The sequence below is a fragment of the Protopterus annectens genome, chromosome 7.part0 (assembly GCF_019279795.1).
Source record: "Protopterus annectens isolate FY-2018-M chromosome 7.part0, PAN1.0, whole genome shotgun sequence".
NCBI classification, from domain to species: Eukaryota; Metazoa; Chordata; order Ceratodontiformes; family Protopteridae; genus Protopterus; species Protopterus annectens.
In genome coordinates, this window is record NC_056739.1 from 722,448,927 (window position 1) to 722,472,827 (window position 23,901).

General features: G+C 42.1%; 1 protein-coding gene across 1 annotated transcript in view; it reads left to right on the top strand.

Moving 5' to 3' along the window:
• Positions 1-431: 431 nt before the first annotated feature.
• Positions 432-23,901, top strand: part of LOC122806082 (extracellular calcium-sensing receptor-like) — a 172,542-nt gene continuing 149,072 nt past the window's right edge. The window contains exon 1 of the mRNA XM_044076320.1: positions 432-508. Coding sequence (XP_043932255.1) covers positions 432-508 — 77 coding nt within the window. The remainder of the gene's footprint in view (positions 509-23,901) is intronic.

Consider the following 23,901-nt stretch of genomic DNA (forward strand, 5'->3'; position numbering starts at 1 on the left):
ACCTGTACTATATTCACCCTGTGCATCAGACACATATTAGCATGTCCCTGCATCGATGGTATGGATAACAGGGATGTGGCACAGGTATTATCACATGCACAGGGTGTGGTGTGGGGTTGCCAAAGGCCTAGGCTGAGCTATACAGTTGACATTGTGTGTGTGTGTGTGTGTGTGTGTGTGTGTGTGTGTGTGTGTGTGTGTGTGTGTGTCTGAAGGGGTGGTGTTCATGTGGGCCATGAAGCGGAGCTGTGTGTGTGTGTGTGTGTGTGTGTGTGTGTGTGTGTGTGTGTGTGTGTGTGTGTGTGTGTGTCTGTGTGTGGTAGTGACCTGCATGTGATAGTGATGTATGAGTGTGTGTATATGCACATAAAGAAGCCATGTGCTAGCCCTACACTGGGTATGTTGGACAGCAATGGACTGTACATGGCAGGATGTACAGTTCACCATCTCCAGCCAAGGACATGCGAACTGGTTCTGCCAGGAATGTCACTGGCACCACCAGGCCAAGGTCAGATGCGGTACTACTCCCTGACGATGACTGTTGTCTGCTGGATCTGTGTCCCTCATGAGACCAGCCAGGACCACGTGTCCATGCCTTGCTATGTTGTGGTGTGGACAGTACCATCCCTTCAGTAGTGCTGGTGGTTCTGCCACTACGGGAGTGTTACTGTGCATGACCATGTGGGCTCTCAGCTGATGTTGTTGCTGACCTACGTCTAAGTGTCTGATGCCCTATTCCCACCACATACTTAAGCACAGACATTGCACAGTTGAGCACTGACAATGTCTCATCCCACTATCTATCCACAACATTAGCAAAATGACATACGGCATCACCACTACTGAGGAGGTCATCACACATGGCAGGAAATGTTGCATCCATGACCCTGAGCATCCATCTGGTGTACCATTCACAACATACCTGTGCCTCCATGATAGACCAAAACATGCATCAGGTGACACCTGCTGTGACACCTCTGACAGGGGTTGGATGGGCAGCAGTCCTCCTTCGAGCACCCCTGTCAAGCTACTTGTGTGGGACCTTGCCATCTCTCTGGCTATAGCTACTGTCAACAGTCACATATGCCATAGTCGCCACACTAGCCTGTTCAATGCCACCACCCTCTGACTGTCCAATATCTGTGGCTGCTGGGGACTGGGTATGTATAGGCATACTGACCGTGTGCAGGGACATTGGGGGAGGAAGTAGGATGTCAACCAATGGAACAGATTCAGCCACCAACAACTCCACCTGTGTCTCACTATGACCACCATCATCATCAGAGTCCGATGAGACACTGACAACAGGTTGTGAGGAGGAGAGACCCCCAACCTCCGTGTTCACCTGTGAGGGGAAGACAACATATGCAAATTACTACCTGCACTATAATGTTTGCTGATACGCGCACACACACACACACACACACACACACACACACACACACACACACACACACACACACACACACACGTGAGGTGGCAAAAAGGCATTATACAGACCACACATTCTGAATGATGACATGCACAACACACACTCAGACCACAACAGACACACTGCAGACAGGTCCTCAACAACATGCAGTCCAGCTACATCCAATTAATGTTGCTATTACTATACCTGTGAGATACGTGAGGAGTGGGAGTATGTAATGGACCTTCACTAACACAAAGTGCACCTGTGTACGCAATACTAATGTACTCCTGTATAGCACAGTGGCTACACCTATACAAACGTACATGCCAATATGTTACAGCTCCTGCGAATAGGCTCCTGTGATGGCCAGTAGGATGCACTGCGTTTAACCCCACCACAAGTGAACATGCACAAATTGCAATATGGCTAAGCGTAACAGTTGTGAGCATGGAAATCTGGCTGCCTTTAACATGCCTAAGGTATTGGTGGACACAACAAGACAGTTCCACACTCACCATCTTCAGGTAGCTGTTCCCCAGCCACACCAGAGTTACCTATGTAGTCGAGGGGGAGAGTTATTGTCAGCACACACACACACACACACACACACACACACACACACACACACACACACACACACACCCACACACACCCACACACACACACACACACACACACACACACACCAATGGTACAGGATAATATGTGCATTTCTGAACATGTAAACTACAAGCTGTGATACTACCTAAATTGCTGACATTCACAATAGGTGTGCACTTGTGTGCATTACAAAGCCCCACTCACAAATGCAGTTTGACCTGACATATGCATCCAGTATGCAAAGGCTGCCACTATGAATGCTACAGTACTGAAGTGATGTCCACTGGGGCCTTACCTGGATGCTCCTCGGCTGTTGACTCTGTGCCACTCATCTCTACGACATAGGTTGTGATGTTTTCCTATGATGCGGTGGCTGCACCAAGGTTTGCGAGGAACTCCTCCATGGCTGTGAGTGGTGCTTGCATAGCAGGCCCTCCACCTGTACCAGCACAGTCCCGGGCCATAGCTGGAGCCCTTTGTCATGCATTGTGTATCAGGTCTGTGGCATGGTTTCAGATCTGTTCATAGCTCCAGTCCCAGTAGCCTACATTGTTGACAGTTGCTACCAGTTCCACTCATGGGGCAGTGCATTCCTGCATGTTTTGCCAGCTCCTTCCCAACAGTACCCTGTGATGGAGTCTGAGGGCATCAATGATTGCCACAGTCTCAGCTTCTGAGAAGGCCGGGTGCTGCCTGCGGTACATCCCATCTGAAAGACTTGAACAGGGGAACACATCACAGGACCGCATACATTGGCCACCATTATGTACAGACCCTGCACATCCACTTTTGCTAGCACTATCCACCGCTAACACCCACATCATACCCCTGCCATCTATCAGCACAGTATGTGTGTGGGTATTGTCAACATACTAGCATTACAGCATGCATTGCCTTCCTGATTCTGATGTTTTATGTTCCCCCCAATGAGGGCCATTGATGTGCATAATCCTCCATTCATCATTCACATAAGACAGCACATGCAGCAGCTGGGGACATCACAGAGGTTCCTCACCAGGAAATACCAGGCCATCAAACATCTACCATACACCTATAGGCTATAAGGCCAACCCTCTACCCGGTGTCATACATACTTCTCAGGAGTGACTTCACTGTGGCATGTAAGGCAATCATGGACTCCATATTGCTGGGACTGCTATAAGAGTGCAAGCCATGCTCCACTGTGTTAACACACGTATACACACACACACACACACACACACACACACACACACACACACACACACACACACACACACACACACACACCCTCAACCTGGTGAGTGACCTGGACTGGCCTTTTTGGCAGCTCACATGTGTGTTGCACACAAGCACCTAAACCTTTGCAGGCGTAACCTGGTCAAATGGATGGTTAACAGCACATACACCACTGGGATACCACCTGTGTCCCTGTTGGATGGAGACATCAGCTTCTGCCTTGCATAAACATGGGCTAATATGTGGCCTAGGCATATGTCTGCTCAGGACCCATAGCCTAGTAACCTGAGATGATACCAAGACAACCAGAAATGGCCTGACTGCTGTGACGGACTGTGTTGTTATGTGTCCACACACATCACTGCAATCGACTGCTGAGTGTCCCTATGGGCAACTTTGCAGCACCATGTCATCCAACCTACACCTGACAAATAGGTGAGTGCTACTACAGGTGCATGTGGACTTTCCAGGAACATCTGAGGTACACAATAACAAAGAGCAGTTCATATGTGGTGTATGGTGACCTCTTTATAGGTGTCTGACATCTGCAGTACCCAGACATTTGCAGAATGGGTACATATGCCTGATAGATGTAGATTCCCCCTGCCAGACAAATGTGTATTTCCGCACACCAGTTGGACAATACGTGATGGTTGTCCACAGAGTTTGGGGACTGTGTCTGTGACATGCCAGACCCCTAAGGACACAGTAATGGTATCTGAATATCTGTTACTGTATCCATTCCCTTACATTGTATGCTCAATATGTGCACACTGCCGCTGAGCCAGAGACAGCATCCCCCCACTGCTAGTACTTATAACATGTTGTCCTGCTGCAGGGACCCACCAGGTATGCTAGCCATAGGTGTCAGACAATCAGATACAGGTGTGGAGTTCACAGTGACCTATCGAGAGTATGTCAGGAATGGTCAGGGAGACCTGGACAATCTGTGAAATAATCCTGTATGACATTGGCAGACTGGGAGGGGCTCAATGACAGCACATGATGTGATTTGCCAGCTGTATCCACCAGTACGCACTGTCAGTGTGATGCCCCTGCATTGGCCCAGTAATCAAGGAGCCTCAATCCTCACCACTAGCACCAGTGAGGGATGTACATAATGGGAGGATGACAAGTAGACATGCAGTAAAGTACATTTACCCTTCAGAGCACACAGAGATCACAGTCAGTCTGAGCCTGGTTTTTCCCTGTCTGTCAAGATCCCCAATAAGACTCCCCACTAGCACAGTTATACGGTTAACATCTCAGCAAAGTGGTCAAGCCAAAACCTCCATCATCCTCTCTGTCTGACCAGGGCTTCGTGTCCCTGCTCAAGTAGCTGACACACACACACACACACACACACACACACACACACACACACACACACACACACACACACACACACACACACACACACATACACACACACACACACACACACACACACACTTTGGATTTAATTTATAAATCAAGCACACACACACACACACACACACACTTTGGATTTAATTTATAAATCAAGCACACACACACACACACACACACACACACACACACACACACACACACACACACACACACACACACACACACTCCTGGGAAAGGCTGGCACAATTTTACTAGCTATGGTTATGCCCAGACTAAAAGGTAGTTCTGACTGCCACAATCCAGATCTTTATCAGCTACTGTAAGGTCTTTATCAAAGAGTGATGAATCCTACTGTGTGATGTGCCTGTTATCCAAATGGTTAGTGTGGCGAAGAGGAAGGCTATTGCAGTAGGCTATACAGTGTCACCAAATACATATGCAAGTACTCTAACAGCTTACTTATCTCTAAACAGACCAGTCACAATTTCAAGGTTTAACTATATTTAATAATAACTAATAAAGGACCAAGGCAATACTCAATCAATAAAGTAACTATAGAGTTCAGAATCACAGGAAATATTTTTAGACAACATTGCATGACAGTCTCAAGTAAATACAGAAACCATCGAAAGTAATCTTTACTATATTCCCATATGTGTACACTAAATCACTTTTTTCTATTTCCTTACTATTTGCAAGGCAAATGCAGATGGGTGGATATTGTCAGATACAAAGACACATACGAACTGCAAAAGTCTTTCTCTGAGACAGGTCTGGAGTTAATAATCCACATTACTGCTGGGTAACCTCAGATTACATCACTGTTTGTCATCTCCCTTCACTTCCCAGGCTAACAGCAAGTAACATACATTTACACATCTCTGCATCAAAAGTACACATCTCTCATATGTTTGTGTAAAAGTGGAATTCATAACACAGATGAGCACTCACATTTTCAAAATAGTAATTATTTATGTTTCAAGACAATACAAGAACCTCAGCTGTAGACATTTATGTCTATTTGCTGCACTGAAACTGAGATAACACATTTGTAAAACAATTACAACTTATTTTCTTGAAGTTTTGCAAGTTATCTCTGTGTGTTCAAGACTTCCACCTTCTACTATTAATACATACATTTGCACAGGTAATACTTTATATACATTTATGTTCTTCTCAAGTAAGGTACGCTGTTGTTACATTCTTGAAGCTCAGTCATACCTGTCAACCTCTTAGAGCAAGACATGTAGACAAAGGCACAAATAAAGGTGCGACAGAGCCAAAAATAGTGACACTTTTTAAATATTGCTCTTACAAACCTAGAAATCTGATAGAATAACAGGTTTTGCATTTGCATGACTTTCCTGAAGGGTATGACATCTGACATTCAAATGTGTGTTATTATTTTATGACTTCAGTCTTTAATGATTTGCTAGGAAAAACATAAATGTATGAGAAAATGACTAAAGATATGAGGCAAACGTGCACATTCTGCAAAAATCTGGACAGTTGAGAGTTATGAGCTCAGTACATAGCATACAGTTCAACACACAGTTCTGCACCAGTAGTTTACAATCCATATAGCATATATCCTCTTAGATTTGTAAGACAAGCATATGAGTCAAACTAATTTTCACCACTGACATATGATTATTTAGAAAATACCAGTTAGCTAGGCTGCCAGTGTCACTACTGTTTAAATTCCTATTTCCCATGACTGCATCCCCCCATCTGCATTCCATTACATACTTAATTGTATATAGTGCTGTAGTCCTTTGTCAGAAGAAATCCACTGGCAGTGTAGTAAAAAATTGTATCTGTCTTCATGAAGAAGGTGTCAGACCTGTTTACCATAGTCAGCAGCTTGCCTTTTGTAGGTAATGCTCATGAGCAGGTAATGGCCTATGCACCAGTCTGTTGCTCCCATTTGCTAATTGCATCCAGAACAGCTGGGTTGCCTTTCCATTAGCCAATGGCATGGCAACACAGTGCTATAATTAAGGCCTCCATGTGGGCATTGGACCTTTTCCTGGCCTGTGGGGAGGACACTATTGAGGCATGGGAGCTACAGCTTCACAGAGGGTAGGTGGAAATGCTGTCCACTGTTTGGATGGATGTGTTATATCTACAGTTTTGCATGCTATGTCTTGCCATTGTTAACAGACTTTCATATTCTGTAGCAGTGTACTGTGTAAATGTGTGTTGGGGAGAGTGAGGAGACAGGCAGATGTGAGTGTCATACATCCTTTTCTATCTGACTGTGCATGTTGCTACAGTTGATGCTGGTCTATCAGCTGGGTATGTTTGTAGGGGGAGACTATGACACATGTCCCTTAAAGCCTCAACATTCCCCCCTCCAACCTTTTATGTTTGGCTGTTGTGTGGATGCCCTGCTCTAGGTGTTTGGGAGCAAGGTCAGGTTTGTAGCAGGTAGCTGGACATACTGCTGCATGTATAGCAGGCCACAGGTGCTGCATTCTGGTCAGGAGTCAGAGTAGGGATTGTGAAGACATTGTTGGAGAGCAAGCTGTTAATGTCAGTGAGGGTGTGGTGTCAGCTGTTGTGTCACAGCATGGCCTGGTTGAGGGTACCCACAACAGTTCAGGTGAGGCACGTGCTTGTGGTGCATATGTTACATAACAGTGCCATACAGAAAGTGGCAGGCAACATTTACTACACATATTCATAATTGTGAGATGTGTCCCACCCTGCAGGCCTTTAAAGTGCTACTGTGGGTGGCAGTGACTGCGGTAGGAGCAACCAGTTTCACAGGACATTGCAGGGCTCAATTATTCTTATGTTGTATTGACATGCATGTAATTATCATGCCACAGACTGGGCTGTGTGCCAGGACTGTGGGTGTCTAGATGTGACAGATGCTAGAAATGTTACAGATATGGCTACTGAGCCACTAATCTGGCATGTGTATTTGTAAGACATATGTGCATGCATATGATGTATAACACAGGATTTGCATGGACATGTGTGTTCTGATGGGTATGACATTGACACAGAGCTATCTGTCATGGTTTTGTAACCCCAATTTGTACTGCCTTGCCAGTATGTGGGCACACAGGGTAGGTTTTATGACAACCCTGCCATGAACAGGGGACACAACTGTGGATATTTAGCAACAGTCTGTGCAGTTGTCAGCTCTACCTGATATTGTAGGCCTCCTGTACATCCAGCAGCATTTATTTGTCTGTGTACTGGTTCTTTGTTTGTGTCAGAGGCCCAAGTATAGTGTGATTTGGGTTGCTATATATAGGAGTACTGTGCGACTGACAATTAGGGTATGTTTGTAAAAACTGTTGTTATACTCCAGAGGTCAGTTGGCTTACTGGTATGTTACTCTGACTGTAGTTCAGAGGGTTCTGCATTCAAACATTGGCACGGATGTTTTTTTTTCCCTAAAGTCGCATCCCTTTAGTACCTGGTATCGTTACAAAAGCACCAGTAATTCCCCAGAGCTGTTTGGTGTAGTGGTGTGTTGCTGTGACTCTAGTTCAGAAGGTCCTGGGTACAATAATCTGTATGTGTGTCTTTTTTCCTGTTACATGACTGTAATGCATGATATCTTTACAAAAGCATTACTTATTCCTACAGCTGATCTGGCATAGTGTTACATTGCCCTGACCCTAGTGCATCAGGTCCTGTGTTTGAGACTTGGCAGTGATATCTTTTTATCCCCTAATGTTAAATGACTCTAATGTATGATATATTTACAAAAGCATTGCTAATTCCTACAGCTGGTTTAGTATAGTGGTACATTGCTTTGACTCTAGTGCACAGGGTCCTGGGTTTGAGACTTAGCAGTGATATATTTTTTCCCCTAATATTAAATAACTCTAATGCATGATATCTTTACAAAAGCATTGCTAATTCCCATAGCTGATTTGGCATAATGGTATGATGCTGTGACTGTACTGTACAGGGTCCTGGGTTTGTAAGACCTGTGGAGAAAATATCAGTTAACACTACCTGACTGTTTCTACAAGTATTCAGGATTGCTTGTGTGTAACTATAAACACATCTTAATACCAGCCCTTGGATTCAAACTGTGGTGTGTGTGTGTGTGTGTGTGTGTGTGTATGTGCGTGTGTGTGTGCATGTACAAAAATGAACAGCATATCTATTTCTTATCACACTGAGCTACTGGGGAGATGCCATATGTTGCTTGTCTGATTTGTATGTAATATTCACTTGGTTACACAGGCTGACCTGAGTGTCACAGAAGACTGTAGTAACAATTGAACATACATGCCTGACATTCATACATGACAGATAGTGTAGTGTGTATTAATACATTGAAAGCAGGTATACACATTAAACTCCTACTAGATGTGAATATGTGTGATGTGTACAAACCATAGCAGGGTGCTGGGTTGAATACCCGACCCACATACATTTGCACACCATATATTTGCAGTCTCCACCTATTACAGTCTCATACTTGCCTGCATCAGCATACCCACATTCAGGACTACATATAGCTGAAATGCAAAGGTTAACACAAGGCAATGCTGCTGGGAACACACTATAATACATTACACATTACTATTCAAGGTTCAGATCTTAGTGCAGAACATATTTCAAATTTAATTGTAGCTCCTATTACTCTCTCCACAATCTACAGTTTTGCATAATAGCTTCTTATCAGACAAACCTCAGTTAATGCATGATATAATAGCCATATTTGCTGTTAAACACCTGTACGCTTGTATTTCTTCAACAACAGACCAGCTTAAACACAACAATTTGTGGTAATAATTTTTATTATGGTTAACATGACACGGTGGTTTATTACAGTCAAGATTCTAAATTCAGTAGTACTGCATATTCTGTAGATGATGGATGAATGTCATTTATTACCTTCACAGTAGCACTCAAAGTCTGCTTTATTCCCAGGTTTATTCCTACACAGTATTAGTATAATATTGGCTTTCTTTCATCAATAGTAGCTTGTTTCCTGCCTTTATCTGTATTACACAGTACCTGGCATTACTCAGTTATATGAATGTTGGTCTAACAACACCATTATTTGGTACACTCAGAACACACTATACCTAATGGCAGTGGACAATTACATTTTCTTATTTATTGTATTGTATCTTACAAGTTAGATCTGTATTCATCACACTGTCAGCGCAGCCTCACCAGACATACAGTGTGGGCCTCAACATTATGAGCCCTCTCCTCTGCAGTTGTGGGAGGAAGACACATCATTATGCATACCTGTCTATCAGATATTCCTACTACAATTTGATAAATGAATAGTTGCAATACTTACAAACTTCTTGGGCATTCTAGGCCCAAGCATATTGGATCCATTGGGCCAAGAGCACCCCCTTCCACTGTTTCAGGTCATCATAATGATGATGGACCTGCTCACCAGTTCGGAGGATGCCAGTGGCACTGGTGAGCTCACATGCCAGATGGTCCCAGGCCTCAGACTTGTATTCTGAGCCCTGATACTAGCCATGCAGCAGTCTGTCATCATGGTTCTTAACAAGGAGATCAGCCATGACATTGGACTCAAGGATGTCCCAGTGCTGTGCCTGAAAGCACGCTCCTTCACCTGCACCTGCCATAGTTCCTACAGGGATCAGCTCTAACAGGTTCTGGCTGTATTCCCACCTGTGCAGCTTAAATAAGGCCATTTTCCTACCCTTTGTCACCATTGGAACATTTACAAAAATGTGCAAACCCGCTAAGCTGAGTTGAGCAGTGCTTAAAGTGGCAAATGCTTAGCATTGCTTAGCGGTGTGCAAATCTGCTCAACTGAGCTGAGGAGTGCTTAGAATGGGACTGCTTAGCAATTCTCAAACCAGCTAAGCTGAGCTAAGCACTGCTAAGTATTGCTCAGACAGGTCCTGTTTAAGCTTTGCTTAGTTTGGCTTAGCAGTGCTTAGCAAAAGTGAGCTAAGGGCAAACAAAAGTTTTCATTTAAAAAAAGTCAGAATTGAATATTAATTACTCATTACTGATACATTATTAAGTTTATATATTTTTACTTTATATGACCTCCCCCTCCGTGCTTTCATTACATTACATTACCTTGGGGTGTGACTGTACTGTATGGGACACTTGTGTTTAAAGGGGTTTTTCACCACATATTTCCACTGACACTGGGATTTTGGACCAGCTACACTACCCTGGTTAACAAATATTAATTACTACATCACTGGATAAAATAAAAAAATAATATAAAATGCTTTCCCATGTAAAAGTAAAATGGCCTGTTTTGGAATTCAAACCATGCACCTACTGCACACAAAGCCATGACTCTAACCACTCAGCTAAGTCAGCTGTTAAGATTTCAGCTATACATTTCTATATAGCTCTTCATTATGTTTAAGGACTGCTGAGCAAAGTGCCACACTGCGCAAACCCACTCAGCTACACTTAAACTTTACATAAAAATAAATTTAAAAAAAGCCATTAATTTTAAGTGAAACATCACACTTCAGTTATGAAATATGTGTCCGAGGACACCTTATTGTTTTACTGCTGTAAGGCACCTTCACAATACAGGGGGTGTGTTAAGGTTACTGTAACACGCCCCCTACATGACATTATTTCATTTTCAGGTCAGCCTCTCAACTGTACAGATTTTCACACACTGTCCATTTTTAATAATGACAGGCATTTAGATTTCAGGCGGCATACGGTGGTGGTGCTGCGGTAGCATTGTCGCCTCACAGTTAGACATTGCCCGTTCGATTCTCAGTTAGAGCGTCTTCTGTGGCGATATGCGTGAATGGGCATTTCTTCATTGAAGGTTGTGCATTAGGCCCAGCAAGCCAGTACGTAAAAATCTACTGCCAATCATTAGCGGACCAGAGTTCCGCTGTGGCGACCCCTAACTGGGAAAAAGCTGAAAGACACAAACAAACTCTCTAGAAAATCAATGCTAATGCAAAACCTGTCATTCTATCAACTTTCTAAGTTTGTAAGAACAATATTTAAAAATTGTTGCTATTTTTGGGTTTTTGTCCCACTTTTACTGACAGCTTTGTCCAGGCTTCTTGCTTTAAGAGGTTGAGAGGTATGTGTCCGAGGACACTTTTTTATTGTAAAGTGCCATACGGCACTTTCACAATGCAGGGGATGTGTTACAGTATCTGTAATAGCCCTCCTGCATAATATTACTTCCTATTTATCATTTAAGTGTCTGAGGACACTTTCTTTATTGTAAAGTCCCGTATGGCACTTTCACAATGCAACGGGTGTGTTACAGTACCTGTCACACACAGCCTGCATGGCATTCAGTTGCCATTCATAATTTCAGTGTCTGCGGACACTTTTCTTGCCTGTAAAGTGCTGTACGGCACTTTGGCAGTGCAGGGGCCATGTTAAAGTTCTGCAAGCACTGTAACACACCCCTTAGCATTGAGATTCAGTATCCATGTACACGGCTCTATCTCAGTGGTGCACCTTCATTGATATGCAAGGCACGCTGCCGAGAGGGAGATGCAGACACCATTCACTCCATGTAGGAATAACACTATTCCTACATGAGTTTATTAAATCCTGACCATTATCTTTTTTTTAAGTTGTTTCAAGTGGTGAAATGTAAAGAATAAAATGTTGTATTCCATGTTGGTTTACATCCATCAGGTACAAAGTGCTACAGAAATGCCCGTAGCATTTCAGTGCATACGTATAAGTAAAACTGCAAAAAAAAAAAAAAAAATGACGACAATGAAAAAATACATCAGCCTCACATATAAGGAAAACAAGGAAGGCATACCTTTTACTGACACATTTTCATCAATGACTTTTAAATGGACTGGTTGCGTTAATATGTAAATATTTGTCTCCTGGTTGTGATAAAATATAAGTACCCTTTAATGTTGTCTTGAAGCAAATACTCAGAAAAGACTTTAGTTTGAACTGTATATGCACTGTACTGTTTCCTTCTGTACTCAAATACATCTATTTAAACTTTTTGTTTTGAATATACTTTTCTTATATATATTATTTTAAAGAAATGCTCTTATATTTCCTAAAAAATCTGAATCCAAAACTTCACATACCATATTGAGAGTCCTACAGTTTCCCAAGTTTTGTTTTTTTTTTTTTTCAAAATTCCTTCTGACATAAAGCCATATTGTCTTCTTTGGATGCAAAATATACAGTTATAAACAAACATTTAAAAGTGGTTCTGGCAAATATTTTGCAGTCTTAATGCAGTTTCTACGATTAAGTAAACATGGTTTAATAATCAAATAATTGTATTATTGGACTATAGTTTATAATGTTCGTATATGTTTTAGTTCTAAAGTCTTCAAACATTGGGTGATTGACTAGACCAATAGCAATAGTAAAAGAGATAATTCCTCTTTTAGCTATTGCCAATAAAATGGTAAAGTAATTAGCCATATCTGTAAATATGTAAATATAGCAATACGTGATATGTATTTGTCAAAGGTGTTTCCCGTTTTCTGAATATTTTTTTCTATTTCATTTTTTTCTTTACCATTGATTGAAAAATTCTTGTTTATTCATAAAAGAATAATTTTTGTTCTGATTATCATCAATGCAGCTTTTCTCCCCTGAGCACCACTCAAAATGGTTCTTCTTGTTTGGGCTCATTTGGTACAGCCTAGTTAATAAAGGGAAAAAAGATAGATAAGAAATAGATAATTAGTTAAACGAATAAATAAATAAATAGTGCCTTAGCAATTAAATATAGGAATCAAAATGTTCTTACTATTCAGATTTTGGGGGCATATTAAAGTTGTGAACTCTTTGGATACAGAGCATGACTTTGGTGTTGTTGGTGCTAACAAGAAGTTCATACTGTCCTTACAATCTTTTCAGGCTTGCTGGCTGTTGGTGAAGCACCCACCAAGAGGAGAAAACGCTGAGAGAAGAAAGGAGCCACTTTTGAGATTTTAAGTATTTTTCCTCTGTTTATTTGATAAGTGTTTCTGCATAGCTGCCTAGTTTGAGCATTTTCTGGCTTGTTAAATTTGATTTCTGCATTAGTAGCTGTATTTAGAGCACAACCAAAAGCTGTATACTGAATTTCCTGTTTGCACTTAATTTTAAAATCGTTTTTTTTCAAAACTTGCATATTTTCTGTCTTTGACCTAGCACTCTTGTGTGGGGTCATTTACTGCACTGTTATAACTTGATATTACTTGTGAACCTCTGCTATCTCTGAAAAAACAAAAAAAAAAAATCTTGCTTTTTTCCCACTTTTCTGAGATTTAAAAAAGTTCAAGTTACAGGCTTGCTGTTCTTGAACTGTTTTGTAAGTTTCTGTGAGGCCATTTTTGCTTGGGCTAAAGGAAAGTCTCTCTGTTGATCAGTGGCAGTGATAAACATTGCGCTGCTTCCCTGCCCCCGTGGGAGTGGTTTCTGACTTGAAACTGTAGTTTTATTGGCCAAAAGGGGTCATTTCCAAAACTCCTTCATCTTCCTCTCTTAAAACCTAGTTGCCTCGTGGTTTTGGCGTCTTTTCAGGCTTGTTGGCTGTTGGTGAAGCACCCACCAAAAGGAGAAAACGCTGAGAGAAGAAAGGAGCCACTTTTGAGATTTTAAGTATTTTTCCTCTGTTTATTTGATAAGTTTTTCTGCATAGCTGCCTAGTTTGAGCATTTTCTGGCTTGTTAAACTTGATTTCTGCATTAGTAGCTGTATTTAGAGCACAACCAAAAGCTGTATACTGAATTTCCTGTTTGCACTTAATTTTAAAATTGTTTTTTTTCTCAAAACTTGCATATTTTCTGTCTTTGACCTAGCACTCTTGTGTGGGGTCATTTACTGCACTGTTATAACTTGATATTACTTGTGAACCTTTGCTATCTCTGAAAAAACAAACAAAAAAAAATCTTGCTTTTTTCCCACTTTTCTGAGATTTAAAAAAGTTCAAGTTACAGGCTTGCTGTTCTTGAACTGCTTTGTAAGTTTCTGTGAGGCCATTTTTGCTTGGGCTAAAGGAAAGTCTCTCTGTTGATCAGTGGCAGTGATAAACATTGAGCTGCTTCCCTGCCCCCGTGGGAGTGGTTACTGACTTGAAACTGTAGTTTTATTGGCCAAAAGGGGTCATTTCTAAAACTCCTTCATCTTCCTCTCTTAAAACCTAGTTGCCTCGTGGTTTTGGTGTCTTTTCCGGCTTGTTGGCTGTTGGTGAAGCACCCACCAAGAGGAGAAAACGCTGAGAGAAGAAAGGAGCCACTTTTGAGATTTTAAGTATTTTTCCTCTGTTTATTTGATAAGTTTTTCTGCATGGCTGCCTAGTTTGAGCATTTTCTGGCTTGTTAAACTTGATTTCTGCATTAGTAGCTGTATTTAGAGCACAACCAAAAGCTGTATACTGAATTTCCTGTTTGCACTTAATTTTAAAATCGTTTTTTCTCAAAACTTGCATATTTTCTGTCTTTGACCTAGCACTCTTGTGTGGGGTCATTTACTGAACTGTTATAACTTGATATTACTTGTGAACCTCTGCTATCTCTGAAAAAACAAAAAAAAAAATCTTGCTTTTTTCCACTTTTCTGAGATTTAAAAAAGTTCAAGTTACAGGCTTGCTGTTCTTGAACTGCTTTGTAAGTTTCTGTGAGGCCATTTTTGCTTGGGCTAAAGGAAAGTCTCTCTGTTGATCAGTGGCAGTGATAAACATTGAGCTGCTTCCCTGCCCCCGTGGGAGTGGTTACTGACTTGAAACTGTAGTTTTATTGGCCAAAAGGGGTCATTTCTAAAACTCCTTCATCTTCCTCTCTTAAAACCTAGTTGCCTCATGGTTTTGGCATCTTTTCAGGCTTGTTGGCTGTTGGTGAAGCACCCACCAAGAGGAGAAAACGCTGAGAGAAGAAAGGAGCCACTTTTGAGATTTTAAGTATTTTTCCTCTGTTTATTTGATAAGGTTTTGTGCATAGCTGCCTAGTTTGAGCATTTTCTGGCTTGTTAAACTTGATTTCTGCATTAGTAGCTGTATTTAGAGCACAACCAAAAGCTGTATACTGAATTTCCTGTTTGCACTTAATTTTAAAATCGTTTTTTTCTCAAAACTTGCATATTTTCTGTCTTTGACCTAGCACTCTTGTATGGGGTCATTTACTGCACTGTTATAACTTGATATTACTTGTGAACCTCTGCTATCTCTGAAAAACAAAAACAAAAAAAATCTTGCTTTTTTCCCACTTTTCTGAGATTTAAAAAAGTTCAAGTTATAGGCTTGCTGTTCTTGAACTGCTTTGTAAGTTTCTGTGAGGCCATTTTTGCTTGGGCTAAAGGAAAGTCTCTCTGTTGATCAGTGGCAGTGATAAACATTGAGCTGCTTCCCTGCCCCCGTGGGAGTGGTTACTGACTTGAAACTGTAGTTTTATTGGCCAAAAGGAGTCATTTCTAAAACTCCTTCATCTTCCTCTCTTAAAACCTAGTTGCCACGTGGTTTTGGCATCTTTTCAGGCTTGTTGGCTGTTGGTGAAGCACCCACCAAGAGGAGAAAACGCTGAGAGAAGAAAGGAGCCACTTTTGAGATTTTAAGTATTTTTCCTCTGTTTATTTGATAAGGTTTTGTGCATAGCTGCCTAGTTTGAGCATTTTCTGGCTTGTTAAACTTGATTTCTGCATTAGTAGCTGTATTTAGAGCACAACCAAAAGCTGTATACTGAATTTCCTGTTTGCACTTAATTTTAAAATCGTTTTTTTCTCAAAACTTGCATATTTTCTGTCTTTGACCTAGCACTCTTGTGTGGGGTCATTTACTGCACTGTTATAACTTGATATTACTTGTGAACCTCTGCTATCTCTGAAAAACAAAAAAAAAATCTTGCTTTTTTCCCACTTCTGAGATTTAAAAAAGTTCAAGTTACAGGCTTGCTGTTCTTGAACTGCTTTGTAAGTTTCTGTGAGGCCATTTTTGCTTGGGCTAAAGGAAAGTCTCTCTGTTGATCAGTGGCAGTGATAAACATTGAGCTGCTTCCCTGCCCCCGTGGGAGTGGTTACTGACTTGAAACTGTAGTTTTATTGGCTGTTTTGGGTCAATTCCTGGCTTTTTCCAGCCCCTGCTATCAAGCACGCTTTAGAGTGCTTTAGCACGATTTAGCGCGGAGTTGCCACTAGAGCAGCATCGGCAGCGCTGGTTTAACAAGGTTAAACTTTTTCTGGCTCCATAAAGTCTGTTCTTCATTTTTTCCCTTAGAACTGCTCTACTAGTAATCTAAACAGTATATCCCTTAACTAAAAAGTGCAGCACTTGTTCCTAAAAGCTTTTACTTGTCTTAAAAGCATCTTCTTTTCAGGTTTAGCACTTCTGTATTATACAAAGTCCCTCACTAGCAAAACCCCCCCAGGAGTACCCACTTCCTTACTAAGTCATCTCTTATTCAGTTACACCCCTAACTTCTAAATTTCTCTAGCATGTCGAAGGGCCAGATGCTGGCGTCCTCTCCTGTCCAGTTGGTGAATTTGGGAATATTGCGGCAATGTTACAATTGCCTCATGTACCCTGACAACCCTCTCCTCCTCCCACATAACACAAATACTTGCGAGAGATGCAGCTATTTAGCCAAACTGGAGGCTGAGCTCTCTCAACTCAGGACTGGCAAGACCAGACAAAAGGAGAAGGCAACTACACACACCACAAAACCAGTCTCACATAAAGCTATCACAACAGTGAATCAAACACATAAACACACAAAGTCATACTTGGAGGCTCTGAGCAAAAATTTACCTAAACAGCAGAGGCCTCCAAAGCAGACATCCAAGCAACTGCCACCTCATGACACACCACAGGCAACACATAAACCACAAAATCAGTGTGCAAAGCAGTCACTGCCCTTAAGGCCAAATACAACACCAAACATACTTGTCATAGGTGACTCCATAGTCAGACACACTGACGTCCCACTCACCAGGCTGAACAAGGAGAGAGTCACAGTAAGCTGCCTGTCGGGCGCTAGAATCCGCCACATAACACAAGCACTCAGGTCATTCCACAGCAAGTACAAATATGACACAGTCATTGTCCATGCTGGTGTGAACGACCTGAGACGTACCTCCCTGGACTACATCAAAAGAGACATAGAGGAGCTCTCTGATTATGTAGCCCAGGCAGGTATGACCCTGACCCTGAGCAGTATCCTTCCTTCACCAAGAATGATGCCACAACATAGAGACAAGATGATCAGCTTTAACAATTGGCTTAATCTCTGGTGTCATTCAAAGGGGATCCAGTGTCTGTCTGCCTGGGATGACATGCTTGACAAGCCACGCTGTCATAAGGGACAGCTTGCACCTGTCACCCCTGGGATTCCGGATATTGGCTAAGGCTCTTGCCACCTCCATAGTGCCTTTTTTAGGCAAGGCTCAAATTCTAAACCTACCATCCTAGAAAACAAAAATGGGAAGAAACTAAGGGTAATGCTGCTCAATGCCAGAAGTCTAAATCTCAAAATGCACGCTCTCGAGGCCCTTCTCAGTATGGAGAACATCGATGTCTGTGCTGTGACTGAAACCTGGTTCAAGGCTCCTGAGAGCACCCCGGCACTATCAGGTTTTACCTCATATCATGCGTTCCGGCCCCAAAACCCGGACCACACCACAAAAGGAGGGGGTGTATCCATATTCATCAAGGATACCCACACCTCCAGGTTGGTGGCAATGCACGAAGCATCGGAAACCATCCAGGTGCAATTAACCATAGGCAAAACTGCTCTACAATTTGTAGCATGCTACAGGCCACCCTCTCAAACTCAGGAACCCCACACAGCCTTCCTGAAGACACTGGAGGGTATAAATGTATCTCCAAACACCATTATATTGGGTGACTTCAACTACCCGAATATAGACTGGGAACATTACTCAAGCCCCAACTTTCTAGCCCAAAGGTTCCTGGAGTTCATAAATTCAAATGCCATGGAACAGCTAGTCACCGTTCCCACAAGAGGAGAAAATATACTAGATCTCATCATCACAAACATGGGGACAAAATGCTCCACACCGGAAGTATATCCCTCATTGGTGAGATCAGATCACAAACTTATCTCACTGGAAATCCACATCCCGCCCCCACCCCAAACAAAAAAAACCACAGTGAAGAACTTCTCTAAAGCAAACTTCACACTACTCAAGACTGGTGTGGTATCCTTCAAGGCCCCTGAGCCAGTGGAAACCACAACCAAAGCTGCGGAAGCCCTTACAAATGCCTTCTACGAACACCTCCAGGACTGCATGGATCAGGCAATCCCTAATAAAACCAAGACTCTTTCCACCAAGGGCAAACGTCCAGTCTGGTGGACCCCAGCCATAAACAAACTTTACAATAAGAGGAGAAAGCTGTTACATGATAGAGCAAAATCCATAAAAGAGAAGACACCCTTGATCATTATTAGTAAAAAAATACGAGCACTCATAAAATCATCCAAGGCCAAATTTGAGAGAAAAATTGCAATAGATTCAAAAGACAATCATAAGGCCTTCTTCAGCTATGTTATAAACCTGGGTGGAAACTCCCAGATATGCGCAGAATTAGTCCAAAATGATACAAAAATCACTGAACCCACAGACATTGCCAACATACTGGCAGACAGATTCAGTGCAAACTTCACCCCCTCCCCCCCAAAAGGAGAGATAACTATCCCAGCGGAGTGTAGCCTCCCAGACATCTCTAATGCACAGGTGAAAGCTGCTCTCTCTAAAGCTAAAAACACAGCATCAATGGGACCAGATAGTGTCCCCGGCTGTGTGCTACACGAACTCAACGAGGAACTAAACCCGCATATAAGGCAGCTGTTTAATCTTAGCCTTACCACAAGATACGTGCCCAAGGAGTGGCGTACAGCAACTGTGGTCCCACTCCACAAAGGCGGTACCTCTACAGACCCTGGAAATTACCGCCCCATAAGCTTAACAAGCCTGGTCTGCAAAGCTATGGAGAGGATCATAATGGAACTCATAAACAAAGACATAGGGGACTTGCAGACATTGGACCCGACCCAGTTTGGCTTTGTCAAGGGCAGATCATGCCTTTTGAACTTGGTCGACTTCTTCGAAACAGTCACCAAGGCCATTGATGAGGGAAAGGCAGTCCATACAGCCTACCTTGACCTTGCAAAAGCTTTCGACACAATACCCCACTCGGGTATTATAGAGAAACTTACCAGCTTAAATGTAAACCCATATGTCACAAGATGGGTTGCAAACTGGCTAAAGGACAGAACCCACAGGGTTAGAGTTGCTGGCACCATGTCAGACTCCAAGCCGGTCACAAGTGGGGTCCCACAGGGCTCAGTCCTTGGCCCCCTGTTGTTCGGCATCTACTTCTCAGAAGTACAGGCAAACATAGGAGGACTATGGCTGACAAAGTTTGCAGATGACTGCAAACTGGGCCATAGTGGAAAGTACATCGGACACAGATATCCTTCAGAGGGGTCTCACGGAAAATGATAACTGGTGCCAGAGCCATGGCCTGAAGTTAAATGCCAAAAAATGTATAGTCATACCCTTCGGGAAAAACAAGGTAACCCCAGGCTACCATATAGGTGGCAATCCATTAAGCACAGAAGAGGTTATCAGGGACCTGGGGACCCAGGTTGACAGTGGCCTTTCTTTTGACACTCACATTGCTAAAGTGGTTAGAAAGACCTTCTACATTGCCCACCTGATCATGAAGGGATTCACATCCAGATCAAGTGAGGTCATTGTTCCCCTGTACTCTTCACTTATCAGACCAATGATCGAGTACAATGCCCCATTCGGGATGTATCTCACCCGACACCTGCAGCAATTGGAGAGACCCCAAATGTTCCTCACCAAAAGGATAAAGGGACTCCAAAATCTGTCATATGCTGCCAGACTGAAGAAACTCCAGCTCTATTCAGTCGCATACCGCCTGCTCAGAGGTGACCTGTGCCTGACATACAAGGCCATGTCCAACCCGGAATTAATGGACATGCTCCACCTCAAAAAAATCCAAATCTACCAGATCAACTAGAGCAACCGACTTAAACCTTAGCACAGATATAAATAGGACATGCTGGAGGGATAGATTTGTCACCCAGAGACTCCCTATGCTGTGGAATAGAATCCCAGTCCATGTGAGGCAGAGCACCTCGCTGGCTCTGTTCAAGAGAAATCTTGACCGGTGGATGGGAGATTGTAGGTTTACCCCGGGAATCATCTCTGTGTCACTGCTGGACAGAGGCACAACAAACTAATGGGCACAGTGTTTTTTAACATAAGGGGTGGCGTAAGCCACAAAACTTTGGGCTAGGCTTATAAATGCCTTAGGGCAGATAGCCTAGTATAAACCTATGAACCTATGAACCTATGAACAATGCTAATTGCATTTCAGTTAATTTTATGACCTTTATTAATTTACAGGTAGTAGCAAAAGGTTATCTTCATAACCAGTTAAGGCAAAAAAAATCCCCTTTCTATTTTTGGTATATCTAAACTAGCTTGCTATATTTAATCAGATATCTCACCTGTAGGTATCAAGATTTGCAATGCTTAGAAACAAACTCTGGTCTAAATGGCAAGCCACCAAAGAGCCATCTGATCACACTAATTTTAAACACCTAAGAAATTCCACTAAATCATCTGTACGTCTTGACAAAAAAAAACTTTCTTTCACCTCCAGCAAAATAACCACCAGAACCCAAAGAAATTCTGGACAGGGATTAATGCTTTACTACACCCAGGCACATCTAAGACACCAACCCCTGCTAGTATTGCCAAAAATAATCCTAAACAGATTGCTGACTCCTTTAACAATTTCTTTACCGAAGCCATCCAGTCACTTGCAAACTCCTTACCTCCCATTCTTACATTGTCACCACCCTCCTCTTTTCCCTCCCCACCCACTTTTCAATTACAACCTGTATCTACATCACTCATCAGTACCTTCTTTTCAGAACTCAAACCCTCTACCCCCTCTGCTGACTTATTACCTGCTCAATATCTTCAAATTGCAGCTAAAGCTATTGCCTACCCTATCTCTATCCTTATAAATAGAACCATCAAAGAAGGCACTATCCCTTCCATCAGGAAGATCTCTCATATTATTCCCCTTCATAAAGGTGGAAACTCAACAGAACTTTCAAACTACTGTCCTATTGCCCTTCTTTCTCCTTTAGCTAAAATCATGGAAAAATGCATACACCAACAATTGCTTGACCACCTCCTCCTTAATGGTCTACTAGCCCCCTCTCAGCATGGATTTCATCCCTCCCATAGCACTACAACTGCTCTTCTTTCCTTTACCAATCACATAAATAAAAACCGCAATAATAACATCTTCTCATCTGCTATCTTTATAGATCTTTCTAAAGTATTCAACATGGTTAATCATCAAATTCTCCTGAATCTTCTAAAATCTCTCTCACTTGATACTCTGGCACTACAGTGGTTCAAGTCATACCTAGATAATCGAAAGCAGGCAGTCCTCTGGGAAAACACTCTATCATCCCCTCTTCCTGTCTCCCTTGGCGTCCCCCAAGGATCTATCTTAGGTCCTCTATTATTCTCCATATTTATTAATGATCTTGCCTCTAGTATCCCCCAAGCAGTAACCATTCAATATGCTGACGACTCCACCTTGATCTCCTCAGCCACTAACCCTACCATACTTCAATCCCTCACCCAAAATGTCTTTCAGCTTGTAGAAAACTGGTTCTTTCAGCATTGTCTCCTCCTTAACCCAAATAAGACTAAACTACTGCTATTCACTCCCACACATAAAGCTAACACACTCCATTTCTCTATCGTATCTAAAAATGGCACAGTCATATCTCCTGACACAACAACCAAACTTTTAGGGGTTACTATCGACCATAACCTAAACTATGACACTCATATTAATTCCACTATTAAATCCATTAACAAAAAAATTGGCTCCCTCTACAAAGTTAAGCCTTTCCTTACTCCTACAGCCAGAACTACCATTGCCCACACCCACCTCATCTCTACTCTGTTGTATGCATCACCTTTATATACTAACCTATCCAAAACCAACCTGAATAAATTATCTACCGCCTATAATAGTATAGCCCGTTTTGCTACCAGCTCCCCTTTTAGAACTCACCACTGCTTCAACCTAAAACAACTTGGTTGGCTTGAATTGCACAATCAACTCTTATCTCAGCAACTTATTATAACACAAAAAATCCTTTACTTTCCTGAAAAAACACCAATCCTTACCAAACTTATCAGTCCCTATAAAAATCTTTCTAACCTGTGCTCATCTCACAAACATTTAGTATCCACACATAAATCCAGTAACAAAGCAGGAGACTCACTTTTCTCCTCTGTAGTAGGGAAATGCTGGAACCAGCTCCCAACAGACCTCACTACAATCTCCTCTTCCTCACTCTTCAAAAAGAAGATAAAACTTTATCTCACAAACCACTGGCTCTGTCCATGCAGCAACCCTGACTAAAAATCTCCCTTCCTGCATATTACTAGATTACTCTTCCTAAATTATTTCACATTGTGCTATTCTGATTCTATAAGCCACATAACCTGCAAATTTGAACTACTTCTCCCAGCTTCATTACCTCTCCTTCCTACATTATTCTTAGCAAACCTCTCTGTATTTCCTCCCGCCCTTTTTTCTTTCTGTCTCATTATACCATCACTAATCCCCTCTCTACGCCTTGTATTAACAAAAAAAAAAAAAAAAAAAAAAAACCTTATTGTTGTGGATTTAATGGGATGAGATTTTTTATTGTGAATTTAGCTGTTGTATTCTAATTATTGTATCTGTTATTGTTAACATAACCAAACAATTTTGGATTTTCTTCATGATCACAAGTGCCCTCTAACTTTGATTTGTATTAAATCATTTGTCATTTTTTGGAGCTTTTTTCCCTGGGCCTCTACTGAAAATGGACTTATATCCAGATAGACTAGCCCGGTCAACAAATGTTAAATAAAAATAAAATAAATAAATTTGCTAAGTTGCTAATGTGTACTCCTGTTTTGTACTTTTATTTATTACCTTGTACTTACTCTTCATTTAAATGTCTTTGTCAGATGTTGGGAGGGTGGCCTAATGGTTAAGGTGTTTGCCTTACAAACACAAGGTGCAGGGTGTGAGTCTCACAAGGGATAATTGGCTAGGCTTACAATGGCTCGCAAGGGCAGTTAGCCTAGTACTAACCTATGAACAATGTGCTTATATTTTAGCACAGGTGAAAACAGCCCTTTCAAAAGCCAAAATCACAGTGTCGATGGGGCCAGATGGTGTTCCAGGCTGCGTCTTGCTTGAACTACAGAACAAACTAACCTCCCAGCTAAACACACTGTTCAACCTCAGCCTCTCCACAGGCTACATGCCCATA